This window comes from Equus quagga, chromosome 9, assembly GCF_021613505.1.
Source record: "Equus quagga isolate Etosha38 chromosome 9, UCLA_HA_Equagga_1.0, whole genome shotgun sequence".
In the NCBI taxonomy this organism is placed as follows: domain Eukaryota; kingdom Metazoa; phylum Chordata; class Mammalia; order Perissodactyla; family Equidae; genus Equus; species Equus quagga.
This window is the reverse complement of record NC_060275.1, coordinates 67,175,160-67,201,336: the sequence shown is the minus strand read 5'-3', so window position 1 is coordinate 67,201,336 and position 26,177 is coordinate 67,175,160. Positions and strand designations below refer to the sequence as shown.

Sequence of the window (26,177 nt, the reverse complement as noted above, 5' to 3'; positions counted from 1 at the left end):
TGTGCCCAGGCCACACAGCCAGGAGCCCGGCACTGCTGCCCCATCCCCTTGAGTTCAGCCCGTACTGTTTGGACTTAGGTGGCCCCTGGTTGAGCCCCCATTCACTGTGGCCACAAACCCCAAATGTGACCAGGAGGGTAGGCAGGGAAGTTCCTGGAACACGGCTGTGCTCATTGGGCCTGGGAGTGAGCTCAGCACGCCTCACAGCCACGTTTGGAGAGCGGTGCAGTTGCTGTGCCCGGGAAACTGAGGCCCAGAGACGGCTTCACCAACCCAAGGTCGCCTGGCAGGAACGGCCAGCACAGCAGTTCAAAGCTTTGCGCTTGGTGGGTGGGAATGGAGAACTGGGCGTGGGGCGGGGGACATGATGCTCTGGGGCGCTTGAGAAGCACAAGCAGCTGAACCCTCCCCTCCGGCCCCTACTCCCCGAGAGTCAGGTGGAGGAAGTCGAAAGACCCATTTATTGAGCACCTCCTGCAAGTGACACACCTTTGCTCGTGGGCCCTATGGCATGCCCCTGAGGTGACCCTGGGCCAGGGTCACTCTGTGGAATTGGGCCCAACCTCATAGCCAGCATTCGTTCCTCCCCTGCAGTCTGACCCCCGGTCAAGGCTCTGAGAAGGGGCCAGCTGGGGGCTGCACAATGTGAGTGTCCATGGGCTCCGCTGAGGGGGACTGTCTCCAAGGGGGGACCCTCTGACCCTCAGCTCGATGAAGGAGTCCCAGGCTGGGCAGGTGGGAGCCATGTGGACTCAGGCAGGGCCCTGGGTGGGTGCTGGGGCCGAGCGGGCCTCAGGCCGGGCCCCGGGTGGACGCCCCCTGTGGTCTGCCCTGCTGGCCTTCTGCCGCTGCAGGGCCTGCTCCACCTTCTCCTTGAAGCGCCGGTTCTTCTGCTTGATCTTGGCCAGTTCAGCCTTGCGCTTGGCCTCTAGGTCAGGGTCCTGGCATGGGGAGGACCGGGAGGGAGGAGGCTAAGCTGGTCACCCCCCTGGGGAACCCTGCCCACCCCATCCCCCGCCGGCTCAGCCCTCACCTTCCCCTCCAGGATCAGCTGCTTCCGCTTGTTGATCTCCTTCTTTTCACCAAAGTTGGCTGCTTCCAGTTTCTGGGGGGGAGGGAGAGGCTGTCACAGGGGTCCCCATCTTGAAGAGAGCACTCTGGGCCCCAAGGACCAAATGGGCCTCGTGCCCAGCCCCTTCCCCGACACTCACAATCTCGCACTCCCTCTGCACCACGTTGACCTGTGTGAGAATCTGCAGCACATCGGCCTCCTGCACCGAGAACTCCTCCAGCTTCTTCTCTGTGGGGACAGCGGGGCCGGGGGGCAGGGGAGGACGGACATGAGAGGGACTTCAGCCATGTAGTGAGCTCCCCGTGTGGTGGGGCATGCAAGGCCAGCCGAAGTCATATCAGATAAGGGTCAGGTGGGCAAGCTCGGAGATTTCGGACTTGAGGAAGGTCTGAAGCTTCCTTAGACCTAAGGATGAAGTACTGCTCTTTCTTGTTGTCAGAACACTCTGACTGTGACGGGGGTACTTACTCTTTGGAAACAGTGGCCTTAAAGGCGGGTGTTTCTGGGTTCTAGGACAGGGCATGCAGTGATGGAGAGGCCCAGTCAGTGGTTCTGTCTTGGCCACACATTCAACCACCCGAGGGGGTTTTAACACGCCCAAGCCCAGGCCCGTCCCTGGAGCTCCCTCCCCTCTGGGACCAGCTGCACATCCCGGTCTGAGCACTCAGCCCCTCCCACCAGACGTGGCTTTCAGCTGCTGAGGGCCACTGTGGGACCTTCTGTTTTGATAACTGGGCAAAAGAAACTTCCTTTGGGGTTGTGTAGGAAGGAGAGTGCATTTTAGCCTGCTCGTGTGAGGCTAGGGGGCATCTCACCCAGAGGTGCCTGCCTCCCCCATTCCCTACTCACTGATCTGCTCCTCGATGGCGTGTACCAGGTGGATGTCATACTGCGTCACCAGTGTGATGGCTTGTCCCTGCCGCCCTGTGGGGACACACCAGTTACTTGCTGTGTGCTGGAGGCCGGGGACAAGGGGCCAAGAAAGGCAGTCCTGACTGCTAGGCAGCTCAGGGCTCCTCTTGATTGAGGGGAACAGAGGAATGCTCAGTGGGAAGGTGGGGGGAGGGGAAGGAAGCCCAGGGCATCAGGGCTCACCCCCTGCTGGACCTCGGCCTCACACAGGGGCTGATTTCCCTTTTTGGTGTGGCTGCCAGGGAGCCCAGGCTGAGTTATGTCAGCACGAAGCCCTGACAGGCCTCAGCCCAGATCTCTGCACACCAGTCTCCACTGTCCATATCTGTGATGGTGGCTGGTGCTGGGGCAGCCCTGACAGCTGACGACGCCCGTGACCCTTGCAGCAGCCCCAGACAGGTGTCAACGTTCTCGTCACCCATCGTTTGATGAAGTAATGGGGCCCAGAGAGCTGATGTGACCTGCCCAAGGTCACAGGGTGGGAGAGAAGGGCCAGGCCCAGCCCAGCCCTAGAAACCATCTCTCTCCCGACTCCAGGAGTGAGAGAATCTCATGAACCCCATGCCCTTCCCTGGTGGGCTAGGGAGCAGACAGAAAGATGTGTCCTTGGCCCCTGGCCAGGCTAACAGTGAGAGGTTGAACTTGGACACCAGATCCTATGGGGCAGCAGCGAACCTGCTAGGGCTCACACACCCACTTGCTGCCGGGCTCTGATTGGCAGCTTTGAGAGGCAAAGGGGGCTGGCGTGAGCCAGCAGGGAGTGGTGGGGACTGGGGCAATGGGTACCATGTCCCCAGGGGATGTGCACGCTGCTCAGCTATCACAGCATAGGTTGTGCGGAGAAGCCAAAGCACCCACCTTTGCTTTTGAAAGGACAATTCCCGCAACTTGCAAACGCTGCCTCTAGGATTGCTCGTCTGTGGGCTGTATCTGCCCCATGTCCCACCAGCTTGTGACTTTGACTCCTCGTGGTGTGGGCTGGCTGGAGCGACAGGTGCCCAGAGGCCACCCTGCCCTGTCCACTCACCTGCACGGGCAGTCCGGCCAACTCGGTGGATGTAGATCTTCGGGAGCCCGGGGGTGTTGTGGTTGATGACCACCTGCACCGTGGGAATGTCCAGGCCCCTGGAGGCAGAGGCAGGTCAGCATCACCGCCCACATGGGGAAACCGAGGCTGGGACACACCCAAGGTCACTCAGCAGCAAAGCTGAGGTCGCCCAACTCTTGCCTGAGGCCAGCCTCCCGCTTTGGCCCCTCTGGGGGTGCATCACGGGACCAGCACATGGGAGGGAGTAGCCGGGGGTGGCTCACCGGGAGGCCACGTCTGTCGCAATCAGGATCCGGTAGATGCTAGACTTGAACTTGGCCAGGGCGGCAAAGCGTTCTTTCTGTGCAGGATTGGGGAGAGAATTGGGGGGAACTGGGGGTCAGGCAGCATCTCAGCGAATATTTGAGCACTTACTGTGTGAGGCCTGGGGACAAGGCGGAAGCTAGGACAGTCCCTGCCCTCACAGGGTTCACAGTCCAGTGAGGGAGACAACATGAGAAGACCAAACAGGGCAGACGGGGGGCAGGAAGAGGGAGGAGTCCCCGGGGGAGGCAGATGGGCCGCAGGGTCTCGGGGGCAGCCGACGCCTCACCTGCCTCATCGTGGAGTGCAGAGCCACAGCGGGGAAGCCGAATTTGCGCAGCATCATGCACAGGATCTGGCAGGTCCTGGCGGGAAGGATGTGCTGTCAGCCCCTCCAGTGCCCGGGTCTTGGGAAGGTGCCTCTGCCCTTGCCTACCCCTGAGACCCCAAGCAGGTGGCCCTGCACAGCTGGGGATGGAGAAGCAGGGGTGCGAGGTGTCCTGCCTGCTGACATCCTCTCTGCTGACCCCTCCCCTGGCCTAAGCCAATGAGAGTCGGCCCTACGTCCAGACTTTTCTCTCCTGGTAGCCAGTTAGGAGGCCTCCTCCGTGCAGTGTGGCTGCCCTTCTACCCCGCCCTGTCGTGGAAGAGCCTACAGCTTTTTGACATCCTCCCAAAAGCTTCAAAGGAGGAACCGACTCGAACTGGCTCTCGGAGCCCCTGGGATTGTAGAGACAACAGCCTGGGTGTTGGTGCTGGTGCACCAGGCCTCAGTGACACCCTAGACCACAGCAAACAGGTTGCTCCAAGGCCTTCCCAGCTGCTGCAGGAGTTACCTGGGGACAGCCCGAGGCCCCTAGCCCTTCTGGTTAAGGGCAGGGCTGGGGAACCCCAAATCCGGGCTCCGCCTTCAGGAAGAGTGACCTTGGCAAATCCCTCGAGCTCCCTGAGCAGCCTTGAGAGAATCCTCTGAAACCTCTGCTCTGAGCAGAGGCCCCAGAGCACCAAGACTGGCTGTGTGCCTCACACCTGCGACCTTGGCCCCATCTCGGGCCTCCAGGAAGGGCTGGTGGGGGGGAGCCTGAGCTCACTTGCACGTGTTGGTGAAGATGATGATGGACCAGTCCTGGTGCTCGTCCTGGAAGTTCTGGATCAGGTGGACCAGGTAGGCATCCTTGACCTTTTCAGGCACCAGCAGGTAGCGCTGGTCCAGCTGCTCCACTGTGCGCACCCTGGGGATAGGCGGGCCTCCGTTTCCCCTTCTGCTGAATGGGGCCAGTGCCCTGCCCTGCCCACAGCTAACAGCCTCCGTTGGGTAGACCTCCCACCCCCTGCCTGCTCTGCTCCCCTGACACGTGGCTGTGGACTTACGGGGCCTGAGCCTCCCAGAAGAAGGGCTGGTTGGTGGCCAGGCCCTGCAGTTCCCTGAGCGTGTCGGTCAGTGTGGCGCTGAAGAGCAGGGTCTGCCTGCGGGCTGGCACAGCTGCCAGGATGGCCTCCAGGTCGACGGTGAAGTCAGTGCAGCCCTGTTCCAACAGCCGGTCCGCCTCATCCAGCACCTGCAGCGGCGGTGCGGGGGGGGGGGTGGGGATCGGGGGTCGGGTCTGGAGTGAGGGTGCCATCTGGGGCCTGGCCCACCTCTCCCGCCCTGGACGTGGGCCCGAACACTCTCCCTCTAGGCCTCAGAGGCCTGCTCTCTCACCCGTCACAGCTCCCACGTCACCTCCTCAGAGGGACCCTGCCCCCAACCATCTTCTCAGTACAGGTCCCCTCCTGTTGGTCCCTGAGCTGTCCTTGTCGCCGTTCCTAACTCTCTACTGCATGGCCTGTGGCACACACATTTCCCAAATGGAGGAATCAGTGCCCCAGGCGGACTCACCAGGAAGCGGATCTTCTTTATGCTGAAGGTGCTGGAGCTGCGGAGGTGGTCGGCCAGGCGCCCCGGCGTGGCGATGACCACGTGTGGTTTCCGGGAGAGCTCCAGGGCCTGGGCCACCATGTCTGTGGGTGGAGGGCGAGAAGTGGGGCTGGGCAGGTCGTCTAAGCCTGCAGAGGCCCAGCTCAGAGCCTCCCCAAGCCCTCCATACCCATGCCGCCGACAATGATGCAGTCTTTCAGGCCTAGAGGCTTCCCCAGGACCCGGAACTGCTCTGCAATCTGGTAGGCCAGCTCCCTGTGGGTGTGAAGGGGCCGGGCTGGGTCAGAGAGAGGTTCTGTGCCTGCCTCCCATTCCCATGTCCGCCCCCAGGGCCTCCTGACTCACCCTCTCCTGTTCACACAGCCTCCAGGGCTCCTAGGCCCCTTTGGTCAAAGGCTCTGATGCTGAGTGTTGGAGGCCCACTGTGGCCCCTGCACCCTCACCAGGCCGGGCCCCAGAACAGCCCATGGCCCTGCCCCTGCCGGTCCTACCCAAACTGGCCTCTTCCCCTCCCACGTCCTCAGCAATGGCCTCAACACCACAGTCACCAGAGCCTCCCTGGGGCTGGTTAGTGTCCAAGTCCCCTCCTCTCTGCCTCTCAGCCCAGCTCCACCCAGGCCTCCCCTCAGCTCCTGTCCCCACTTTCTGGCCCCCCATCTTGCCCTTTCCTGCTCACACGCCTTCAGAACCAATTCTAACCTGGCATTCAAGGCCCTTCTCAAGCTGGCTCTGAGATGCCCGGCCTGCAGGATCCTTTTTGTTCCCTGCGTCTCACACCTCTGCATGAACACATTAGCAGGTCCCTCTGCCTAAAACATTTTTCCCAAATTTGTCTCTTTGAGAGACCCTTTCCATCCTTTAAGGCACCCCTTAATGAAGCCTTCCTTGACCCCCTTCCCAGGCCATGACCTCACAGCATATAGTGCCTGCCTCTTCGACGGCCATCACAGGACTTGTCATTTCAACTGCCACGTGTCTGCCCAAGAACCAGAGATGTGCTACAGGCAGGCGTTGCTTAACGATGGGGACACATTCTAAGAAAGGCGTCGTTAGGCGATTTTGTCACTGTGCGAACATCACAGAGCATGCCTATACAAATCTACATGGTGCAGCCTACTACACACCTAGGCTATGTGGTACTAATCTTACAGGACCCCTGCTATATACGCCGTACATCATTGACCGAAACGTCGCTACACGGCACACGATGGTATTTCTTGGGCCATATGACTATCAATGGCTCCTTTCCGGCAGCGCTTGGCCTGAGTCAAGCCCTGTGTCAGCACTTTCTGCACAGCATCTTGTTTAATTCTGCAGCACCCCTAAGAGGTGGGCATGATTTCTGTCCCCATTTTGCATACAGGGAAAGTGTGGCTCAGAGAGGTAAGGTGCCTGCCTGAGAGAACACTGCTGGTTAACTCACCCAGGAGGCCTGTGAGGGCTCACCTGGTGGGTGTCAGGACGAGGCAGAAGATGCCGTAGGGATCCTCAGACAGCTTCTGCAAGATGGGCAGGACAAACGCAGCCGTCTTGCCGCTGCCCGTCTTGGCACAGCCCAGGCAATCCCGACCTGGACAGAGGGCAAAGCAGCATCAACACACTTTAGGTGTAGACAGGTATTCCATCAGGTACAGGTGACAACAGCTGACATTCAATGAGCAGTTCCTGTATGCTCAGCACTGCCTATGCCCTTTCCACTCCAGACAAACTGACAATGTTCCATTGCGGGTACCTGACAAATTCTAGGAGGGAAGGCCGTTATCATCTGCATCTAACAGAAGGGGAAAATGAGTCTTAGAGATCTGCCCAGGGTACACAGCTGGTGGATAGCAGGCCGGACTGGAACCCTCATCCATCCGACCCAAGATGCCTGCTACTAATCACTACCTCATTTTGACTCCCTCCCAGAGCATCTGAGCTTGGGGAACCTGGAATGCCCGTCCTCAATCTGCATCCTATGCTCCCTGTTTATTCTTCCATCTTTGGTAATTCAATCCTTCAACTTGTCACCTCCTAGGCTTCTTGAGGGCCACTCTGTAATGGCAAATTAGGTGGGGCTGGAGGAGTGGGAAGAAGAGCAGTCACGGGACCAGAGTCCTGGATTTGCCCAGCAATGTTGACAGCCTCACTTTTCATTTGTAAAATGAAGGCAAGTAGCGCAAACGCTACTAAATTTTCCCAGTACTATCGATTAGTCATTCATCAAACCCTCGCTGTGTTCTTAGGCCATGAATGCGTCAGAGATTACATCATTTGTACGAGGACACACAGCCTGAAAGCCAACACTGCTCAGTCTGCCTCCGGAACCTAGGCTCGCCCGTAAAGCCCAAGCATGCCCCTCGCCTCACAGGACCGGCGTGGGCAAAGGGATGACAGGCGACAGGAGCGGAGATGCCTCCTGGGGAAGAGGCCGGACCACACTCACCCTCAAGGATGGCGGGGATGCAGCCGAGCTGTACGGGCGTGGGCTGCTTCAAACCCAGCTGCCGACATTGTTCCACGAGCCACGATGACAGCCCGAGCTCCGCGAAGCCTGCCATCCTCGCCGCCAGCCCCGTGTGAGCCTCCGTGTGTAGCCGCGCTTCCGGCGCGTGCCGATGACGTCACGAACCCTTCCCACTTATTGGATCCGCCTCCTGTGTGACCCCGCCCTCTCAGCAGCTCACTCCGCCATTCCCAGCCTCGACCGCGTCTTTCCCCTGTTTCCCCGAATCGGCTCGCAGGATCGAATCAAATTATAATTCCCGAGATGCCCTGCGAGACGCACTTGCGCCTCTCGTTCCTGTATTCCCATTTAGGAGTCTCCCATTGGTTCATCGCCAGGCTGGAAGGGGTAAACTACACTTCCCGGCGTGCCCCGCAGTGGTTCCCTGCTTCCGGCCGACGTGTCTCTCAGGAAGAGGAGCGGGTGAGACGACGGCGACATGGCGCCCCCGGCCCCCAGCGGCTCCGGGGAGGTGGACGAGCTGTTCGACGTGAAGAATGCTTTCTACATTGGCAGCTACCAGCAGTGCATCAACGAGGCGCAGCGGGTGAAGGTGCGGCGGCTCCGGGCGCGGGGACGCTGGGGGCGGGGGCGGCGGACGCTGCTTGGTGGCCGCGGGTCGCGTGCCGTTTGTAAAAACTGGTCGTCTTCTCGCGGCGTTTTCCCACCACGCGTCCCTTGAGAGCGCAGTGAGGAACGATCCTTGTCCCACAGCAGATCTCAGAGCAGCGACAGATCGCGGTGCTTCTCGCTCAGAGCGCTCACTCTGCGCCCTGGAAGCGTTGGAGTAAGAGCCGTTTCTACCTCTGTGGTAATAATAATTCTCATTTGTCGAGCGGCCCACGCTGTGCCGCCAGACCCTCAATCCCCGTGAAGTAGGGACTGTTGTTTATCCCCATTTTACAGAGGAGAACACTGAGGCACAAGAGAGAAAGAGCTTCCCCGGTGTTAATCCTGCCCCACTAGCCCGGTTATTTCTCCGCAGATGTGTTCGTTCATTTATTCATTCGTTCCTCATTGAGTACCTCTATGGGCCAAGCAGTGGTAAAATAGACAAAACCCCCAGCACTCTCGGAAACCTCAGCCTTGCAAGGGAGGGAGACAGTAGCGGAGTAAATGAAGAAGTCAAGAGGTGGTGTGGTGGAGAGTGGTGGGAATGCGCTTGGCTGGTTGAGAGCTAGGAAATGGTCCTGCATGGCAAGGTCTCGCCTGCCTTCACGGTCTAGCGTTCCAAAGGGGAGCAGGTAAAGAAGCCAGTGAATACATAAGTACACCTTGAGCGCTGTGGGGGTGGGAGGAGATAAAAAGTGCTGGGAATGCAGAAAGGAGGTGCTGCTTCACGTGGGAGTGGTCAGCTCAGGCCGGGGCCTCTGATTGTCATTTGAACCTGAGACTGAACCTCGTGGGGCAGCTGACCCTGTAAATGGCTGCAGAAGTGCTGAGGCAGGGATGAGCTCCGCGTAGTCAAGTCATAAGAGGCTGGTGCAGCAGAAGTGGGGCAGGCGTTGGGAAGGTTGGAGAATGAGCTGGGCAGGGCCTTGGGCGGTCACAGCTGGGCTTTAGATTTTATTCCAAAGGCACAGGAGGCCACCTAGCAAGGAAGTGGCAGGTGTCTTCACAGAGGCAGCCAGAGAGTTGGGAGGAATTTGGACCCTGAAGTAGAGATGGCTTGCTCTCCGTGCCTCTGGCCTTTGGCGCTGTACCTGAGTTCCCTGAGCATTGTCTGTATAATGGGGATAAAGCCTCAAACAGATTTCAGGAAGTGGTTTGGATTTGTTGAAATAATATTTGCATGATTGTGTGGGTTTTCTGTTGCTGTGGTGACAAATTACCACAAACAACAGGTGAAGACAACACAAACTTATTATGTCGCAGTTTTGTAGGTCAGAAGTCCAAAACGGCTCTCATTAGGCTAAAATCAAGTTATCGGCTGGGCTGTATCTTTTCTGGAGGTTTCAGGGGGAGAATCTGCTTCCAAACTCATTAAGATTGAGGACTTTCCACCTGGGGCCACACTTAGCTCCTAGAAGCTTCTCTCTAATCCACAGCCTTGCCTGTGGCCCCCCCATCTCAGAACTAGCCACGAGGTCCTCACACTTGGAATCTCTCGAATTTCCCTTTCTGCATTCCTTCTGTCTGTTCTCTGCTATTAGGGCCTTCTGTGTTAGGCTCTGCCCTCCCAGATAACACAGCATAGTCTCCCCATTTTAGGGTGTGTAACCTTAATTGCAACCGTGAAGTCCCTTTTGTGACGTGACATAAGCTGTTCACAGGTTCCAGGGACTGGTGTGGACATCTCTGGGCAGGATGGGGTGCCTTCTTCGGCTCACCACCACAATTGTATGTGCCTCCTGGCTGGGGTAGTGAGGGCTGTGAGAAGATCGAGACAGACCTGAGCTCAGATTTCGGCTCTGTTACCATGGCTGAGTCACTGCACCTCTCTGAGCCTCAGTTTCCTCTCCTATCAAATGGGAAAAATGACACCTGTCTCATTAGGGTAACTGTGAGATTGAGCATTATACTCGTGTTCCACCTTTTGGCTTCTTTATTTTCTTTTTGCTGACGAAGATTCGCCCTGAGCTAACATCTGTTACCAATCTTCCTCTTTTTGTATGTGAGCCATCACCATAGTGTGGCTGCTGACAGATGAGTGGTATAGGTCCATGCCCAGGAACACCCTGGGCCACTGAAGCAGAGCGTGCCGAACTTAACCAATAGGCCAATGGGGCTGGCCCCACCTTTTGGCTTCTACCGTGTGTCTGTTCTGCTTATGTCATATGATGTGTTCTTTGAGTCTTCTCCTCACAACGTGCAGGCTGTAGGCTGCTGCTGAGAGAGAGAATCAGTGTGACCTACGGTACGTAGAGAGTGACTGAAAGTGAAGGTTTAGAAGCCAGATAAGTGGTCACTCTGGCTAGAGGCACACTGCTCAGTCTCTGAGCCTGGGACCTGCACCCTCCTGGGTGATGCAATAAAGATGTGCTGCCACCACACCAAGATATTCCCCCTGAAGCATCCGGAAGAATGGAGTCCTCTCCCTGCTGAGCCAGTTGATATGATTTAATTCTGGTCCACAGGCCACCTAAACCCTCCTGGGCAGCCTGTACTGGGTTGAATGGTGTCCCTGAACAGATATGTCCACCCAGAACCTGTGAACGTGACTTACTTGGAAAAAGGGTCTTTGCAGGTGTAATTAAGTAGGATCTCTAGATGAAGTCCTCCAGGATTTAGGATAGGCCTTAAGTCCAATGAGAAGTGTCCTTCTAAGAGAAAGGCAGAGAGAGGTTACACAGGCAGAGAAGATGGAGGCAGAAATTGGGGTGATGAGCCACAAGCCAGGGAACACCTGCAGCCCCGAGAAGCTGGGTGAAGCAAAGAAGGATCCTCCTATAGAGCTGTCGGGAGGAGCCGTGGCCCTGCTGACACTTTGATTTTGGACTTGTGGCCTCCGGATTGTGAGAGAAGTGTGTGTTGTTTTAAGACGCCTCGTTTGTGGTAGTTTGTTGCAGCAGCCCCATGAGCTCACACAGGCACCATCCGAGGCAGCTCCAGCTAGAACACCTGGTATGTTGGCGCACCATCTCACCGTCAAGAAGTTTCCCCATTTTCAGACATTTCTGAAGTGCCCACAAGATGGCAGGCAGCGCCCAAGTGTTGGGGACGAAGCACTGAAGAAAGCCTCAGGGAGCTGACCATCTGGTGTGGTCAGGTGGCTCTCACTGGTCTCCCCAGGCGGTACCCATCATCCTCAGCCCTGGCTGCACCTCCGAGCTGTCTGGCGCACTGTGGGGCCGCTCTGGGGTCAGGCATCTTTGGTGGCGTGGGCTTCCTGGCTTTTCTGGTTCTGAGCTCCAAGGTGATTCTGACAAGCTCTTCGGGTTAGAGATCAAAGTGTTCACCTGGTGACATGCATCCGAGTCCCTGGGGCACTCTGTGGAGGGGGGTCACTGGGGCTAGCCCTGGAGGGTCTGAATCAGCAGGTCGGGGAGGGGCCCTGGACTGCCTTCCTGACGAGCTCCTGGGCGATGCTGCTGCTGCTGCTGTACAGGGATGGTGCTCGGGGCCCTGCTGCACTCACCCATTGGGAGGCTGACCTCCTGATGACCCAGCCTCGGGCATTGGTCACCCCAGTTTGCACGGAAGTCATGGCATTCAGCAAGGGCCTCTGACCAGTGACAGGCGAGCTGCCAGAGGGGGTCTCACCAGCTCCTTCCAGAACATTTCAGCCCACATTTTAGCCCAACAGACTTGGGGTCCGGGGCCACAGCTGACTGTCAGGTGGATCCAGGACCCCCTCTGTGCCCCCGTCACCTCTTGGCAGGGAGGGCAGTAGGTTTTTGGTCTGTTTAAAGCAGGGCCTCTTATCAGCTGCACTGTAAACTGGCTATTCCCAGAGGCAGCTCTGAGCCCAGCAGGAGGAAGGTGTCACAGGGAGGAGGGACCTTCAGGCAGCTGAGCATCCTGCACTGCAGGCGTGTGGGCAGATGCTCAGTCGCAGTAAGACAGGCGCTGCTGTGGGCCTTGGGTTCGTGGCCTATCTCCCCTGTGGTGTCATGGGGAGCGGCTCCGTGGTCCTCCATGAAGTGCAGGCTCTGGCTCCCAGTCTGCACGCCACAGCCTCACTCACCAGGGGCGGGCTCTCACCAAGCCACACAGCTTCTGGCCCGGACTCCATGAGCCTTCTTCCTTTCCTGCCTCTGGTCGGCCTGCCTTGGTGGGTTTTGATCTCCCATCCAGATCACTCCCAAACAGATCACTCCTGCCTGCAGAACCAGCCCGGAGTCCGCTCCCGGCTCGTCTGGTGTGTGCACACGCCACCGTCTGTGTCCCATTCCTTGTTAGAACAGACCGTGCTGGGCCTGCCGTCTGCAGTTGTCTTGCAGAGCAGTTTGCCTCGGTACCCACAGGTCTGCTGCTTTCTTTTTCCCCACTGCATCGTGTTCCCCAGTGGGGACCTGCTTGCTGTTTATGTAGCTCTCAGCTGCTGCCCGACATTTGGGTCCCTTCCGACTTTCTCCTGTGCCAGCAAGCATCCTTGCACTTGCCTCTTCTGTTTCCAATGTGTCTCCTCACCCCTCCCCCCCCCAGCAGCTGTGGTACAAACGGGCTCGAGCTCTCCCGCCCCAGGGAGACGCACGTTTCACCTCCAGTTACTGTGGGATGAAACATGACTGTTGAGGGAAACTGTGGAGGTTCCAGCATCTCCTGTAGTGGCCCCTGGTCGGTATGTCTGTCCTTGTTCTTACATGTCCCAGACACTCTTCTCTCTCAGGCTGTTTGAGGGGGTCCTGAGCATCTGCATGTGGGGTCTCAGGGATGCCTCAGCAGTCCTGTGGGGTCATTGGTGGTGCTTGTTTTACAGATGGGGAGCTGAGGCTCAGAGTTGCCTCTGGGACCCAAAGCCACCCCAGTCCCTCATGGCGTCCCACTATATTCAGCTCCCACCGAGAGCTGCCATTTGTCTCTTTTTTTATTGAAGGTGGTGTGAGGACCCCAGGAAGGTCGCCCTTATTTAGAAGACCCCATGTTGTAAATCATGGCCAGATCCCCAGCCTGGCCATCAAGGCTAGAGCAAGCCATTGGGACCCTGTGGCAAGGTTGGCCTGTATTGGACTGGGGCCAGGAGCCAGGCTTCTTGTCCTCGGTCTCCCTTGACATGGGAGGAGGATGCATTCACCAGCCTCACCACCCCCCACCCTGAGGCTGAGGAGAAGAAGGCATGGTGCCTGGGAATCTGGTTCTCAGCCTCCTGGGAGGGCAGTCCTGTGTACCCCCAACTGTGGGGCTCCAGACTCTGTCCCTGTGTGGACAGACCATCTCTCTGTGTACTTTTCCCGGCCCCCTGGTTTAGAGGCTGTTGGAGTGGCAACTCCAACATGGCCAGCCCTCTTCCCATGTCACTTTCCTCTCCCCGTCCCCAGGTGGCCTGTCCCAGTGCCCCCAAGTTCTCTGGGCCGAGCTGCTCTATGCCCACCCTCCCAGGTACTGCAGGGCCTCCCAGGGAGTGGGCCAGCACCCTGGGGCATCACCCAAAGCTGTTCTCCCAAGGAAGGGTCTCCTGCTTGCCTGCAGCTTCCTGGGAGCTTCCTCACAGGCCCACAGTGAACATTGTGTGAGATCACCTCGCTCCAACTCCTCGGCTCTGTGCGGTGGCTGGGCCGAGGGGGCGTGGTCCGTGGACCATGTCCCTGAGGTCTTGCCTGGCCCCAGGCAGCCGAGCTGAGCTCTCTCAGAAAGGTCCTTCTCCTGGGACAAGGCAGGCTCTCTGAGTGAGGCCGATCTTCCTCTCTTTTGTTTGTCATGTTTAATGAGTATTTGGGAACAAAAACAGGGTAGGAGCAAGTTGCATGGAATTATTTGTTACAGAAAGCAAAGTCCCCTTTGCACATCTCCACCTGGGTCTTATCTGTTGGTAGCGTCAGCCAGCCCAGGCCTGTTTGCTCTGCTCTTACAAACCCAGTCACCAAGGCACATCCCCCAATGTCCTTGGATCATGCAGATGTTGAGCAGCTTCTGCTGCGACTTGCTGCCCCCTGCGCTCCTTCACCCTGGCCTCTCGCCATGTGGCTGGAACAGAGGCAGCACTTTTGGCGCTGTCCCTCACCTGGACAAATGGGGGTGACCATTGAGCTTCCTTCTCGGGGTGGCACAACATCAGGCACCCAGCATGCTGCATGCCCTCAGCTGAGGCTGCTCTCCTGCCCCCCAAGGTCACAGGCAGCTGAGAGCGAGGGCCGGGACTCAGGCCCAGACTCGGTCCAGGAAGCTGCCTGCTCCTGGCCTCTGAGGGCCTGTCCTGCCTCTGTTTCTACAGCCATCGAGCGTGGAGAGAGATGTGGAAAGGGATGTCTTCCTGTACAGAGCATACCTCGCACAGGTGAGTGTGGGCCCGTGACCGTGCCCAGGGCCACCAACACCCTGGGACAGGAGAGTAAGGAACAGAGTGCTGGGAGGGGGCGTGGACAGCAGAAAAAGGAGGGCAGAGTCCAGCGACCATGAGCAGCCAGTGTGGCCACCACAAGGAGGTGACTGTGTCACTGAGGTCCTAGACCACCAGGCCAGAGAGCTAGTGTGAAATTTTTCACTTTTATCTTTTTACGTAATCAGATTTTGTTTGTTTAGTACAGTTTCAAGTTTACAGAATAGTCAAGCAGATAGTAAAGAGAATTCCGTATACCCTCCCCCCACACCCTCCATAGGCAGTTTCTCTTATTAGCATCTTAGGTTGGCGGGGTATTTTTGTTATGATCGATGCACCATTGACCCTGATGTTAACTAGAGTCTCCAGTTTAGACACTGGGGGTTTTTAAACGCAGCTTCACCCTGGAATACGGTGAGAGTACATTTGCGTGTTCTAGAAATGCAGAGAGGACTGAGCTGTGCCTCACCCCAGTTCCCCCCAGGCCCACAGTATGGGTGGGGCTGCCAGCCTCCTGCCTGCCTTGTCCCCCAGCTGCAGGCCTGGAACTGCAACCTGTCCTGGGCACACGGCTCTGCAGCTGCCCCACCTCACATCTGGGCTCCAGTGGCTTCCAGGGGCTCTTCACACCTTTCCTTTTGTGGAGCTTTCTGGAGCCTGACAGGACTCCCCACGCCCTGCCCCTGAGGGTGAAGCCCAGCCCAGATAGTGTGTGTGGCCCAGAATCTCCTTGGAATGTGTTCATACATATGTGTTTCTGTATATACATTTTTAAAAAACGAATACCTGTGCATGGTAGTAAAAACACTGAAACTGCCTAGAAAGAAAGGCAGTGAGAAATGGGCCCCTAACTCCAGTTCCCCTCCAGGAGGTAGCCACCCGCCTCAGTTCTGGATGTCAGCAGGGAGGGCCTCTGTCATGGGGTGTGTGTTCTGCTCTATAGAAGCACATACCCAGACTCCCTGCCTCCAGGTGACCCTCCCTCCCCCCACCCAGAGCTGGTGGGACCCTCACCCTGTCACCTCACCACCACTGGGGTGGGTCACTGGGGTCTCCGGCTAGAGCAGCGGCAGGCAGTGTGGTCTGAAGTCTGTGCCGGCTTCCACAGTGTGCTGCAGCGAGGCTGGCACCAGGCAGCCTCAGGGGTCCCTGGGGGTGGTGGGCCTCCTGCAGCCCAGGGAGGGCAGGGTGAGTTTTGCCTGGCACACCAGGGCTGCGCATCCACCAGGTGATGCTGGAGCTCTGATAAGCCCTCGTGTTCCTGGGGGCTGAGGATGTATACATCCCATGGCGGGGTGTGGCATGGGGCTGACAGCTTGCTTGTCTTGACTGCAGAGGAAGTATGGTGTGGTCCTGGATGAGATCAAGCCTTCCTCGGCCCCTGAACTCCAAGCTGTGCGCATGTTTGCTGAGTACCTGGCCAGCGACAGCCAGAGGTGAGGATGGAGGGTCCTGGCGGGATGTCCCTCCTTCCCACCCCTCACCTCCCTGAACCTCAGTTTCCCTCACCTGTACAGTGGAGGTCAGTACGGACCCTGCTTCAGAGGGGTCTTGGGGGGATCATAGATAAGGACATGTGTGCAGATGCTCTCAGGGACTGTGAGGGGCTCAGTGTTGCCAAGAGGGCCTCTCTCAACACACAGGGCAGATACCCTCCACTGCTTACCCCAGGCCCTTGGTCCGTCCAGGGAGGCAGTGGCTGCACCACCTGCCGATCCTCTCCCTAGGAGGAGGGCCCAGGTGGAGGGTGGGCAGGGACATGCCGTATCCTCACCCTGAGCCACAGACCAGCAATTGTCAAATTCGTGAGGCCGATGGCCAGGGGAGGTGGGGGTTTGCATGGCTGTTCCCTGGCCAGCGGGATGCTTGCCCAGATGCACGTGAGCTCACACCTCTGCAGGTGGGAGCCATGCGACCCTGCCTCACCTTTGCATGAAGCACCAGCATGACCCAGCAGGCTCTGTGGACCCTCTGCACTTCCGTTTCCCTCATCCCCGGGATTGGGCTGGGATTGGGGAGGTAAAACACTCCCCAGAAGGCGGCTGGGATAGGACAACAGCACAGCCCACAGCAGGGACATACTCTGCTCTGTGGGCTGACCCCTGTCCCTGACCCAGGACCCCACCACCACCCCGGGCCATCCCTCACGGCACCAAGAAATCTCACAGAGGAGCCTTCCCCGTCTCTCCCCTGCGGAGCTTCTGAGACCGGGCTGTGGTCCTGACTGTGCCGACGGCATGCTTCCCTCGTGGGCTGCTGCAGCTGTGTGTGGGTCCCAAGTGTGGGTCAGACTGTGCTGTGAGCTCCTTCTGCCACAGAGTCTGAAGCTCAGGGTTTACTTGTGAGCAGTTGCAGCTGAATGGGGGCCCCTGAAAGACATGTCCATTTCCAGCCCCCACAAGCTGTGAACATGACCTCCACTGGGAGTGGGGTCTTGGCAGATAGAGGTAGTTAAGGATCTTGAGCTCATCCTGGATGTAGGTTGGGCCCGAAATCTAGTGATCAGGGTCTTCATAAGAGGCAGAAGAGGGGAAGACACAGAGAAGAGGTCATGTGAGGACAGAGGCAGAGACCGGGGTGACGTAGACACAAGCTAAGGGAATCTGAGGACTTTGCACCACCAGAAGCCGGGAGAGGCCTGGGACGGATTCCCCCTAGAGCCCTCCGAAGGGCCAGCCCCGCCCACACCCTGGGCTTAGACTTCTGGCCTCCGGACTGTGAGAGAAGAAACTCCCGTTGTTTTAATCCCTGCTGGCTCGCCATGCTTTGTGATGGCAGCCCCAGGACACTAAGATATATGGCCTCCTGAGGCCATCGTTTCTCCTGCCTCACACTTCACTAGCCACGGTGACAAACCCCATTGCCCTTTGGAAGGGGAGGGAACCTGGGCGCCCTCTGGGAGCAGTGGCTGCTGTGACAGGAAAGAACCCACAGGAAGCACAGGGCACAGGGCAGGAGCTCAGCAAAGCAGAGCAGCTCAAGGTGCGTCCATCCCAGCAGCATAACCTGCTGCCACACACAAACAGGCAAGCAGGTAGAGAAAGTTCCAGAGCCTGTGAGCGTAACTACGACATGTCCCAGTGACAGTGTGTGACACTGACATCACAATGACAGTAGCAGGCAGTGTGTGCGCACCCTTCGTGCCAGGAACCAGGCAGGGGGCTCTGTGAGGTGGCCATGGAGGCTCCTCAGGCCAAGCCTGTGCTGTACTCTGTACGCAGTCCCGCCTCTCAGAGTGGGAAACGGGCTCAGATTTGAAGTCATTTGTCCATCAGGCACCTCCTTGGTGGGCACAGAGACAGTGACAGGCGTGTCCCTCCCCTCTAGGGGCCCTCAGACACAGGCATTTGGCCAACAGCCCCCAGAAACCCACACGACACGTACGCATTTGTGGAGACTGTGAACCCTGAACAGCAGCTTTTGTCTCGTGGTGACGCGGGGCCCGGCCTTTGCCTCCTTTCTTTCATCAACTGCTCTGCAGCCCTTTGAAACCTGGGGTCTTGGCTCCATTTTCCAGCTAAGCGGACCGTGGCTTGGGTGTCCTGTGACCTGTGGAGGTTCCCTGGTTGGTCCTTGGCCAAGCCTGGACTCCAGGCTGGCCACTGGCTCTCAGCCTCCAGCCCAGCACGCTGCCCACTTCCTGGGAGCAGCCAGCACGCGAGGCTCTGGAACACAGGGCAGCTGCCCTGGCAGTGGGGCATCCTCCGGCCATGGGTACCCAGGCCCACACACTGACCTTGGAAGGTTGGGAGCCTCCACAGGGACCACCAGCCTCCTCAGGAAGGTGACGATGTCCTGCTGTGACACCCACCTGGGTAGCCTCACATCCTTGCGGAGGTGCCCCTGGCAGGTCATCCCATCCCTTCACATCCAGGGGTGGTGTGGCACCAGTCCCTGAGCACTGAGGCCTGGGGGACTTGAGGCCCAGGCAGTCGTTTGTGCTGCTTCATGGGCAGAGCCAGGTGTGGCCCCTCCTGCACTGCATCTCCCAGCCCCTCTTCTCTCGACCTTGATTTCCTGGTCTCTTTGGGGATAAGAAGTAGCTTGGGGGAAGGTGACAAGGCTGACACCCAGTGGGGCTTGACAGAGACAGCTGGACCCATTCTGCTCCCTGCTGCTGTGTGTCCCTGGAGGCTTGACTTGCCCTCTCTGAGCCTATCTGTTCCCATGGGGGTGAGGTCCATCTCCCACTCCCAGCTGTGGGCCCTAAGCAGTCATGTCTTACAGGGATGTGATTGTTGCCGAGCTGGACCGGGAGATGAGCAGGAGCGTAGACGTGACCAACACCACCTTCCTGCTGATGGCTGCCTCCATCTACTTCCACGACCAGAACTCGGACGCGGCCCTGCGCGCCCTGAACCAAGGGGACAGCCTGGAGTGGTGAGTGTGCGCCCCGCACCAGGGGCACGCCTGGAGGGTTGAGTGTCTGCCCTGCAGCAGGGGGCGACCTGGAGGGTGAGTGTGCGCCCTGCACCAGGGGGCCGGCCTGGAGGGTGAGTGTCCGCCCTGCAGCAGGGGGACGGCCTGGAGGGGTGAGTGTCTGCCCTGCAGCAGGGGGCGGCCTGGAGTGGTGAGTGTCCACCCCGTGGAGGGGTGATTGGTCCCTCTGGTCTCCAGGATGCTCAGGGCCTGCTCAGCCGTCGTCCTGGGGACAGTGAGGGGGCTACTATGAGAGACAGGGTGGGGGCAAAACCTCCCGTTTGGGCTGCAGCTCTTGTTCTCGGTCCAGGGGACACTTCTTTCGGCGTGGCTGGGCCGCTGCTCCAAGGACACAGTGCCCAGGGCTGAAAACCCTCTGTTCCCAAGGGCCCAGCAGAAAGCACCTTTGTCTCTGCCCAGGGTTTCTGTAGCCCCTTCCCCTGTGAAGCCTTGTGTTTCTCTGCCCTGGGCCCTGGGCTTTCCATGTGCTTCCCAGATGCCCTAGGCCCTCTCCTGAGGCCGGCCCTCATTCAAGGCACTCCAAGGCTAGGGTGCTGGAGCCCATGCAGTGTTCAGTCAGCTCCACTCACCATCCCAGGAGGTGACTCTGGGCCAGCACTGTGTCCAGGGCTCCAGCCGCAGAGGGCATAGCCTCCCTCCCCCATGAACTCTGGTTCCTGCCCTTGCTTGGTTAGTTGGTCACCAGACCCTCCTTGTGTATCTTTATGTTGCCCGCAATCCTGAAGGGGATTTGCAGCAGCTTAGAGACAGGCATGGTGCATGGCTGATGAGGCAGTGGGCCTCACAAGTGTTTCTCATGCTCCTACCTTGGGTGGTCTGGGTGTTGGGTTACATTCCTATGGGAAAACCTGGGAACAAGCAGCCACAATATTATTGGGCAGTCACGGCCACCTGGGCTCGAGAGGGAAGCAGTGGATGTGGGAACTGAAGGGGGTGAGTGGCTGTCTCCTATGCAGCACTTCATCTGTGACTGAATTTGGAAGGCGGAGTGGGGTGGGGCTGTAAATATGATGGCCAGCTGAGGAGTGGGTAGGGAGCAGGCCATGGGCCTGGAGTCCCTGCCCTAGGGACCCCACAGGAGCTCCTGGCCTGAGCGTGCTCAGCGGTGACAGGCAGGAGTGAGGTTCCCAGGAAGCACTGGGGAGCTCAGCACAGCAAGGAAGCCCAGGTCTGAGTCTGGCTCTGCGGGGTCAGTGGTCAGCCTCAGTAACCCCCTCTTCAAGGCTGGGCTGGTGGCCCAAGCACTCATAGGAATGTTCCAGAAGGTGGTGCCCACACGGAGTAAATATCTGGTGGGAGAGTAAAGTGGGGAGGGGGTCTGCTGACTGCCCGCCCTGTCCCACAGCATGGCCATGACGGTGCAGATCCTGCTGAAGCTGGACCGCCTGGACCTCGCCCGGTAAGCCCCTCCCTACCTGTCACCACCTGGGGACGCTGTGCCATGGCTCATGCATTGGGGTTGTCTGAGCAACGGCCAGGCTGTGTTGGGACCCCATGTTCTCTGGAAGTTGGGCCCTGTCCATGAGGGGGCACTCGGCATGAGGACCATCCCTGAGCCTTCCCCCTGGCCCAGAGCATCGATGCCACGATTGTCTCTGGTTATTTCATTCCGATCCATTGGGGTGATGCGCTGATGTTTACCTGCCCTTCCCTGCAGGGTGTTGCCGGGACAAGGGGCTTCACTTTCCTTTTGTGAGTTTCAGTGACTTCAGTTTCCTTTTGTGAGGCAGGCGTAGCGGGACCTGTCCCATGGGGTTGGGGTGGGCTTCATCACTGTGTAGCTGTCGATCAGGGGCAGCTGGGGCGGGGCCCAAGGTTCTAGAGAGTTGTGGGCAAGCAGGGCTGTGTGTGCCTGGTGAGCAGGGAACTCAGGCTAGGCCCCTCAGCACCTTTCTTCCTCTCCTCTCTACCCCCAGGAAGGAGCTGAAGAAAATGCAGGACCAGGACGAGGACGCCACACTCACCCAGCTGGCCACTGCCTGGGTTAACCTGGCCATGGTGAGCCCCTAGGTTGCTCGGGGAGATGGGGGCAGGAGCATCTGGGAGGTGGGAGGTGCCCCCTTGCGCCCAGTACTGGCTGCTCCTGTGGGGAGAGTGCAGGTGAAGGCTTCCATGATAATGCTGGACCTCCTGCTTCCTTTGGGGCCAGTCCCCCAGAGGAGTCCAGCCCAGGGCACCCCTGGCACATGTCCTGCCTCACTCAGCCTCAGCCCCATTCCAGGATTCTTGTAGCTGAGTGGCTTGGCCAGAGCCACAGTGAATGGACTGGGGGGCTCTAGAACCTGACTCGGCAGGCCTTTCCTCACATGCCCTTTGGGGCCCCCTGAGCCTGCCAGCCGGGCAGTGCTGCCCTCCTCTGGGGTCTAGCCCTGGTCTTGGCTGCTGCTCAGCTTGCTCTCTGAGCTTCTGGCACAGAGCGGGTACCGGTGTCCCCCTCACGCCTTCCCCCATGCCCAGCCCCCATTCCCCCCACATGCCTAGTTCACCCCAATATCCTGGCAACATCCCCTTTTTAGGCTTTTAGCACTTGGCTTCCTTTCTGAGTAATTCTTTTGTACGGGCCTTTTAAAATGTGCTCCCCATCCGTATGCGTCAACACTGTCCTTGGGGGGCCGAGGCCTCACTCAGGCTGTTTTCCAGTACCCGTCCGGTTTAGTGGGACAAACCCTGGCAGCTTTCTCTGGTAGCCTTGCATTTTGTCACAAGTACATCTTGGTCTCAAGCTCTCTTGCAAGTGTACCACTGCATCTTTAGCCGGCAGACAGAACCTTCTACTCAGAGCCCAGGTTGTTGGGGTCAGGGTTGCTGGTCACAGAGCGAGGCCACACCTGATGGGCCATCTGACCCATTGGTCCCAGCTTGGGCCTTGGCCCGGCCACCGGTTCACAGATTCTCCATCTGGAAGCCGAGGCTTCTGCGTCTGTAAACGGAGGGCTTGGGGAGCCGGGTGTGCAGTGGCTGTGTGCTGTCTTGGTCCCTTCAGCACAGCACGGGCTGCACCGGGGTCTCTGCGGGGAAAGGGACAGTGTCCGAGGAGTGCCTTCTGTGGGCTGCCCAGGCCAGGATTGTCTCCACAAAGTGTGAGATTCCTCTGTGAGGGAGCAGGCAGGGGTAGGGCCGGGCAGCAGGATGACGAACAGTGATGTCAGAGCTATCCCCACAGGGTGGTGAGAAGCTGCAGGATGCCTACTACATCTTCCAGGAGATGGCAGACAAGTGCTCGTCCACCCTGCTGCTGCTCAACGGGCAGGCAGCCTGCCACATGGCCCAGGGCCGGTGGGAGGCTGCCGAGGGTGTGCTGCAGGAGGCGCTGGACAAGGTATGGGCACCCCGGGGCTCCTAGAGTGGGGACAGCAGGTGACTGGGCGTGCTGCAGAGCACACGGGCCGATGGAGATGGACGGAAACAGGTGTGGCAGAGATCCCACAGGCCTGCCATGTGGCCACACGTGGATTTTAATGCTGAATCGGCTGAGAATTGGTGTTGCAAACGAAAATCCCGATTCCAGCTTCTCTTGTTTGGAAAATGGGAGGATCCCATCAGCCTGGGCCTCAGTTGGCCTGAGCTGAGGGAACACACGTGTCCCATGCTCTCCTTGTTGTCACTTTGACTGCCTGGCCCTGTACTTGGAAGAGACGCCCACTGTTCACATACAAGGGGAGAGCCAGCTGCAGATGGGAGGTGTTGCCTGTCCCCATCCTTGTTGAGAAGAGGGACCCAGAGTGCCTCCGTCTTGGGGCAGCCACGGTTGTCTTCTCCTAACCAACATCTGAGGTCTTTTATGTTTTTTTTATAATCAGAGAAGCCATCAAAGCTTATTTCGTTTTTGGAAAACATTTTTTGATGTAATGAGAAATTGACACTGGTAGGAAGCTTTCTCCTTGTTCATCTCTTCCAGGGGCCGAGTTATCAAAAGGTTGTTTGCAGAGCCTGGACAGGCCAAGGGGCATTAGTTGGGTGCTCCTACAGGCTGGTGTCCTCAGGCCGCTCCCATGGAGCTACCTCATGCTGCCAGGGTGCCCTGTGCTGGCAGGGAGAGGTTGGGTCTCCACAGAGAAGGGCAGCCATAGGTGGAGCCAGGTCCGTGCAGGAGGCCAGGGTCCATGCAGCCCCTTGAGCCCATGGCACCTTGCGTCCTGGGTGATGCATCTCTGCCCTGAGTGCCCAAGTGGGGCTCTGCCTGGCATCCCTGCCTTGTGGGCACTAGGGGCTCTGGCTGGGGCTCCTGGCCGAGGCAGTGTCTGGGTGGTTCCCAGGGTTTCCTGTGCCTCAGAGCCTGGTATGAATGGGCAGAATGAGGTCACCGCCTGGAGGTTCTGGTGATTTCCTGGCAGCTTCTTGCCAAGTTCCCTAGGGAAGAGGCAGGGTGGGTGAGGTCTGCCCGTGGCCTCTGACCTGCTCACTGCAGCAGGAGGAAGAGGTTGGCTAGAGCGAGGCTGCGATAGCACAGAGGCTGCCTTGCGCTGGGCTTTGTTAGTTTGAGATCTGTGTGATGAATCCACTCCTCCCGAATTGCAGTAAGCGAGGGACTCTGTCCCGGCCTGGTCTGTGGATGAGACCAGGCGCTCAGAGGGGAAGCAGCTGCGTGTGGAAGTGGGAGAGGCTGTGGGCCCTCCATACTACACTGCCTCCCGTGTCAGAAGGGAGGGCCCTGAGGTCATGGCCTCGCAGAGCAGCCGGTATGGGTCTTGCAGCCCCGCCCTGCCTCACTCCTGAGGGTGTGACCTTGTGCAGGTCATGTCCCCACCCCAGGGCAGCAGGGCACATCATCCTGCTCGAGATGGGCCCGTGGAGGAGCTGACCCTCCCTGCCTGGTGTCCCCCTTGTTTTCAGGACAGTGGCCACCCAGAGACGCTGATCAACCTCATTGTCCTGTCGCAGCACCTTGGCAAGCCCCCCGAGGTAGGGCCCCCAGCCTGGTGCAGGAGGGCTTTCTGGCCCTCACAGTACCAGCCTGGGGTGGGCAGGGGTCTCCGGTGTGGTGCTGGCTCCAGGGGAAACCTGGGGCCTCAGAGTCAGGGCTTCAGGGTTGGCCTGGGGTTGGGGCAACTCTCCCTGTGAGTGGGTCCAGGGCTGCTCCCGTGGGTCCTGAGGATGAGTAGGCTGAGGCTGGGAGGGCGCTTGGGCTGAGACCCGGCCTGTGCCACCTTATGGTGGAGGGGGTTGACAACAGGACAGAGAATAGGGGCCCAAGGGAGCAGTTCTGGTGAGCCCACCTCATCTGAGGGTGGAGTGGGAGGATGTTGCGATGCTGCTCTGTTTAGGTGACTGGCCCAGCTGGCCCAGGGCCCTCCCCAGGGCTTCATGACAGTCACCTGTCCCTTACCGAAGGACCCTCCCTCCCCCCAGCAGCCTCAGGGCTGGGGTGGTGCAGGACAGATAGGACCACCCTCCCACTCGCCCCAGAAACAGCACTGGACCACCAGTTTCTGTGTCAGGCGCTGTTCCAAGTGGCGCTTTCCCGCATCCTGCTAGTTCTCTCTCATCAGCCTGATTCCAGGGTGGGTGATGGAGGGAATGTGGGGAGACCAGGCCCCTGCCTGGGGTCAGCTGGGTGGCCCTTGTCTCACCCCTGCCCTTCAGGTCAAAGCCACTGTGGGGTCCCTGTATTCAACTAACCTGGTCTCATCTCCCCCACAGGTGACAAACCGCTACCTGTCCCAGCTGAAGGACTCCCACAGGTCCCACCCCTTCATCAAGGAGTACCAGGCCAAGGTGAGTTCGTGTAGGTGCCCATCTCCGAGCCCCAGACCCCCAGGCCTAGCCCAGGAAGGTCCGGAACTCGGGCCTGGCTCACGTGTTCTCTCCCCCATTCATGTTGAAGGAAAACGACTTTGACCGGCTGGTGCTGCAGTACGCCCCCAGCGCCTGAGGCCCAGATGCACTTCCCAAGCCTGGGGCGGTGAGGCCGGGCCACTCTGCCCTCCCTGTTAGGCACCTGCCCTCGACCGCCTGTCCTCTCCTCCTCCTCTCCTCTGCTCTGGCCAGAGGCAGAGGCTGCCCAGCCCCACCCCGTGCTGTCAATAAATGTCTCCACTAGGGTACCCCCACCCCATTTGTGTTTACTCCAGCCACTTTGACGTGGGTGTGTGGGAACCGGGGCTCAGACGGGAGGCACCTGGGCACCGTGGCCCAGGCTGTTCCTGGGAGGGGGGCCCTGGAGACCAGGGTCTGTGAGCAGCAGCTGTATGGACTCCCCTGCCTCTCAAACAGCCGCCCCGTGCTGCCGAGCTGCAGGTGACACAGCCGTGTCCCCCGAGGACACTTGGCATCCAGGAAAACTGAGGTGCAGAGAGGTCACAGCCATCATGAGGGGCACCAGGATTCACACCCAGGACCCCGGGTAGTCTAGGTGGTGAGGGGCTGGAAGCACTGAGGTCTCAGCTCAGCGAAACAGGGAGGGGAGTGTGCTGGGTCCTTGTGGCAGTAAACATCAACCCCCGCCCCACCCCGCTTCTCGCTGCTGCCCTGTGCTAAGTCATTGGCCAGGACAGACCTTCCCTGCTCGGGGCCGTGGCCGAAGCACCAAGCTCCCTGCCCAGAGAGAGAAACTCGTAGTGAGCAATGTGTGATAAGAGAAGGCTGGGCAACAGGAAGGTGGGCAGTCAGGGGAGGGGTTGGCTGGGGTCTCTGGGATGAGGTCACCATTGAGGTGTGTCCACCTGAAGAAGAAAGAGCTGCCAGGCCAAGTTCTGGGGAGATGAGCATCCTGAGCAGCAGGAACAGCCCGTCAAAGGCCCTGAGACCACACTGGGCTTGGTGAGCTGAACGGGGCTTCGTGCCCTTTGTCCTCGGGCCAGTGACTGGGTCTTTCCTAGGGAGAGGCTTAGACACCTGGGTTCCAGCATCTGGCTTTACCTGCTTCAGAGGTGGCTGCCTGAAACCCAGTCTTTCCTTGCTAAGACAAGACACAGAGCAAGGGACCCCAGCATCAGGGACCGCCCCCAGTCTTCAGCCCCTCCTTGCCAGGTTGGGAGCCCAGCCAGGGAAAGGTGGCAGAGAAGGCCTCCCCGGGCTGGGCCATTGGTCAGGTCAGGAGCAGTAGGGCAGTGGGCTTCCGGGGGGAGGGGAGGCCAGCCC

General features: G+C 59.0%; 2 protein-coding genes across 3 annotated transcripts; one reads left to right on the top strand and one right to left on the bottom strand.

The window, feature by feature from the left end:
• Window positions 1-440: 440 nt before the first annotated feature.
• Window positions 441-7,876, bottom strand: DDX49 (DEAD-box helicase 49). Its single transcript, XM_046671702.1, has 13 exons — window positions 7,679-7,876; window positions 6,700-6,823; window positions 5,423-5,508; window positions 5,215-5,336; window positions 4,707-4,894; window positions 4,427-4,567; window positions 3,625-3,700; window positions 3,296-3,372; window positions 3,012-3,109; window positions 1,922-1,996; window positions 1,212-1,300; window positions 1,034-1,105; window positions 441-941 (listed from the first exon to the last, which is right to left on the bottom strand). The coding sequence occupies exons 1-13, from the start codon at window positions 7,791-7,793 to the stop codon at window positions 753-755; spliced, it is 1,452 nt and encodes a 483-aa protein (XP_046527658.1). The 5' UTR covers window positions 7,794-7,876; the 3' UTR covers window positions 441-752.
• Window positions 7,877-8,132: 256 nt separating this feature from the next.
• On the top strand, window positions 8,133-25,147 carry COPE (COPI coat complex subunit epsilon). 2 transcript variants are annotated; one of them, XM_046671704.1, is made up of 10 exons: window positions 8,133-8,291; window positions 14,553-14,615; window positions 15,993-16,093; window positions 18,885-19,037; window positions 20,443-20,496; window positions 21,014-21,095; window positions 22,261-22,416; window positions 23,936-23,999; window positions 24,738-24,812; window positions 24,922-25,147. In XM_046671704.1, exons 1-10 carry the CDS (start codon window positions 8,178-8,180, stop codon window positions 24,933-24,935), a joined length of 876 nt encoding a protein of 291 aa, XP_046527660.1. In that variant the 5' UTR covers window positions 8,133-8,177; the 3' UTR covers window positions 24,936-25,147. The 2 variants fall into 2 exon arrangements, with proteins under 2 accessions (XP_046527660.1, XP_046527659.1); XM_046671703.1 differs by having other exon boundaries at window positions 8,134-8,291; window positions 23,931-23,999.
• Window positions 25,148-26,177: the final 1,030 nt, after the last annotated feature.

Bases quoted from the DNA above. Each gene is read 5' to 3' on its own strand.
- COPE (XM_046671703.1), top strand. From the start codon at position 8,178: ATGGCGCCCCCGGCCCCCAGCGGCTCCGGGGAGGTGGACGAGCTGTTC. The intron at 14,616-15,992 runs GTGAGTGTGGGC...TCTTGACTGCAG, and splicing joins ACAGAGCATACCTCGCACAG to AGGAAGTATGGTGTGGTCCT. The intron at 24,813-24,921 runs GTGAGTTCGTGT...TTCATGTTGAAG, and splicing joins TCAAGGAGTACCAGGCCAAG to GAAAACGACTTTGACCGGCT.
- DDX49 (XM_046671702.1), bottom strand. From the start codon at position 7,793: ATGGCAGGCTTCGCGGAGCTCGGGCTGTCATCGTGGCTCGTGGAACAA. The intron at 5,509-6,699 runs GTGAGCCCTCAC...TCACACCCACAG, and splicing joins CTCGTCCTGACACCCACCAG to GGAGCTGGCCTACCAGATTG. The intron at 3,701-4,426 runs GTGAGCTCAGGC...CCTTCCCGCCAG, and splicing joins ATCTTCACCAACACGTGCAA to GACCTGCCAGATCCTGTGCA.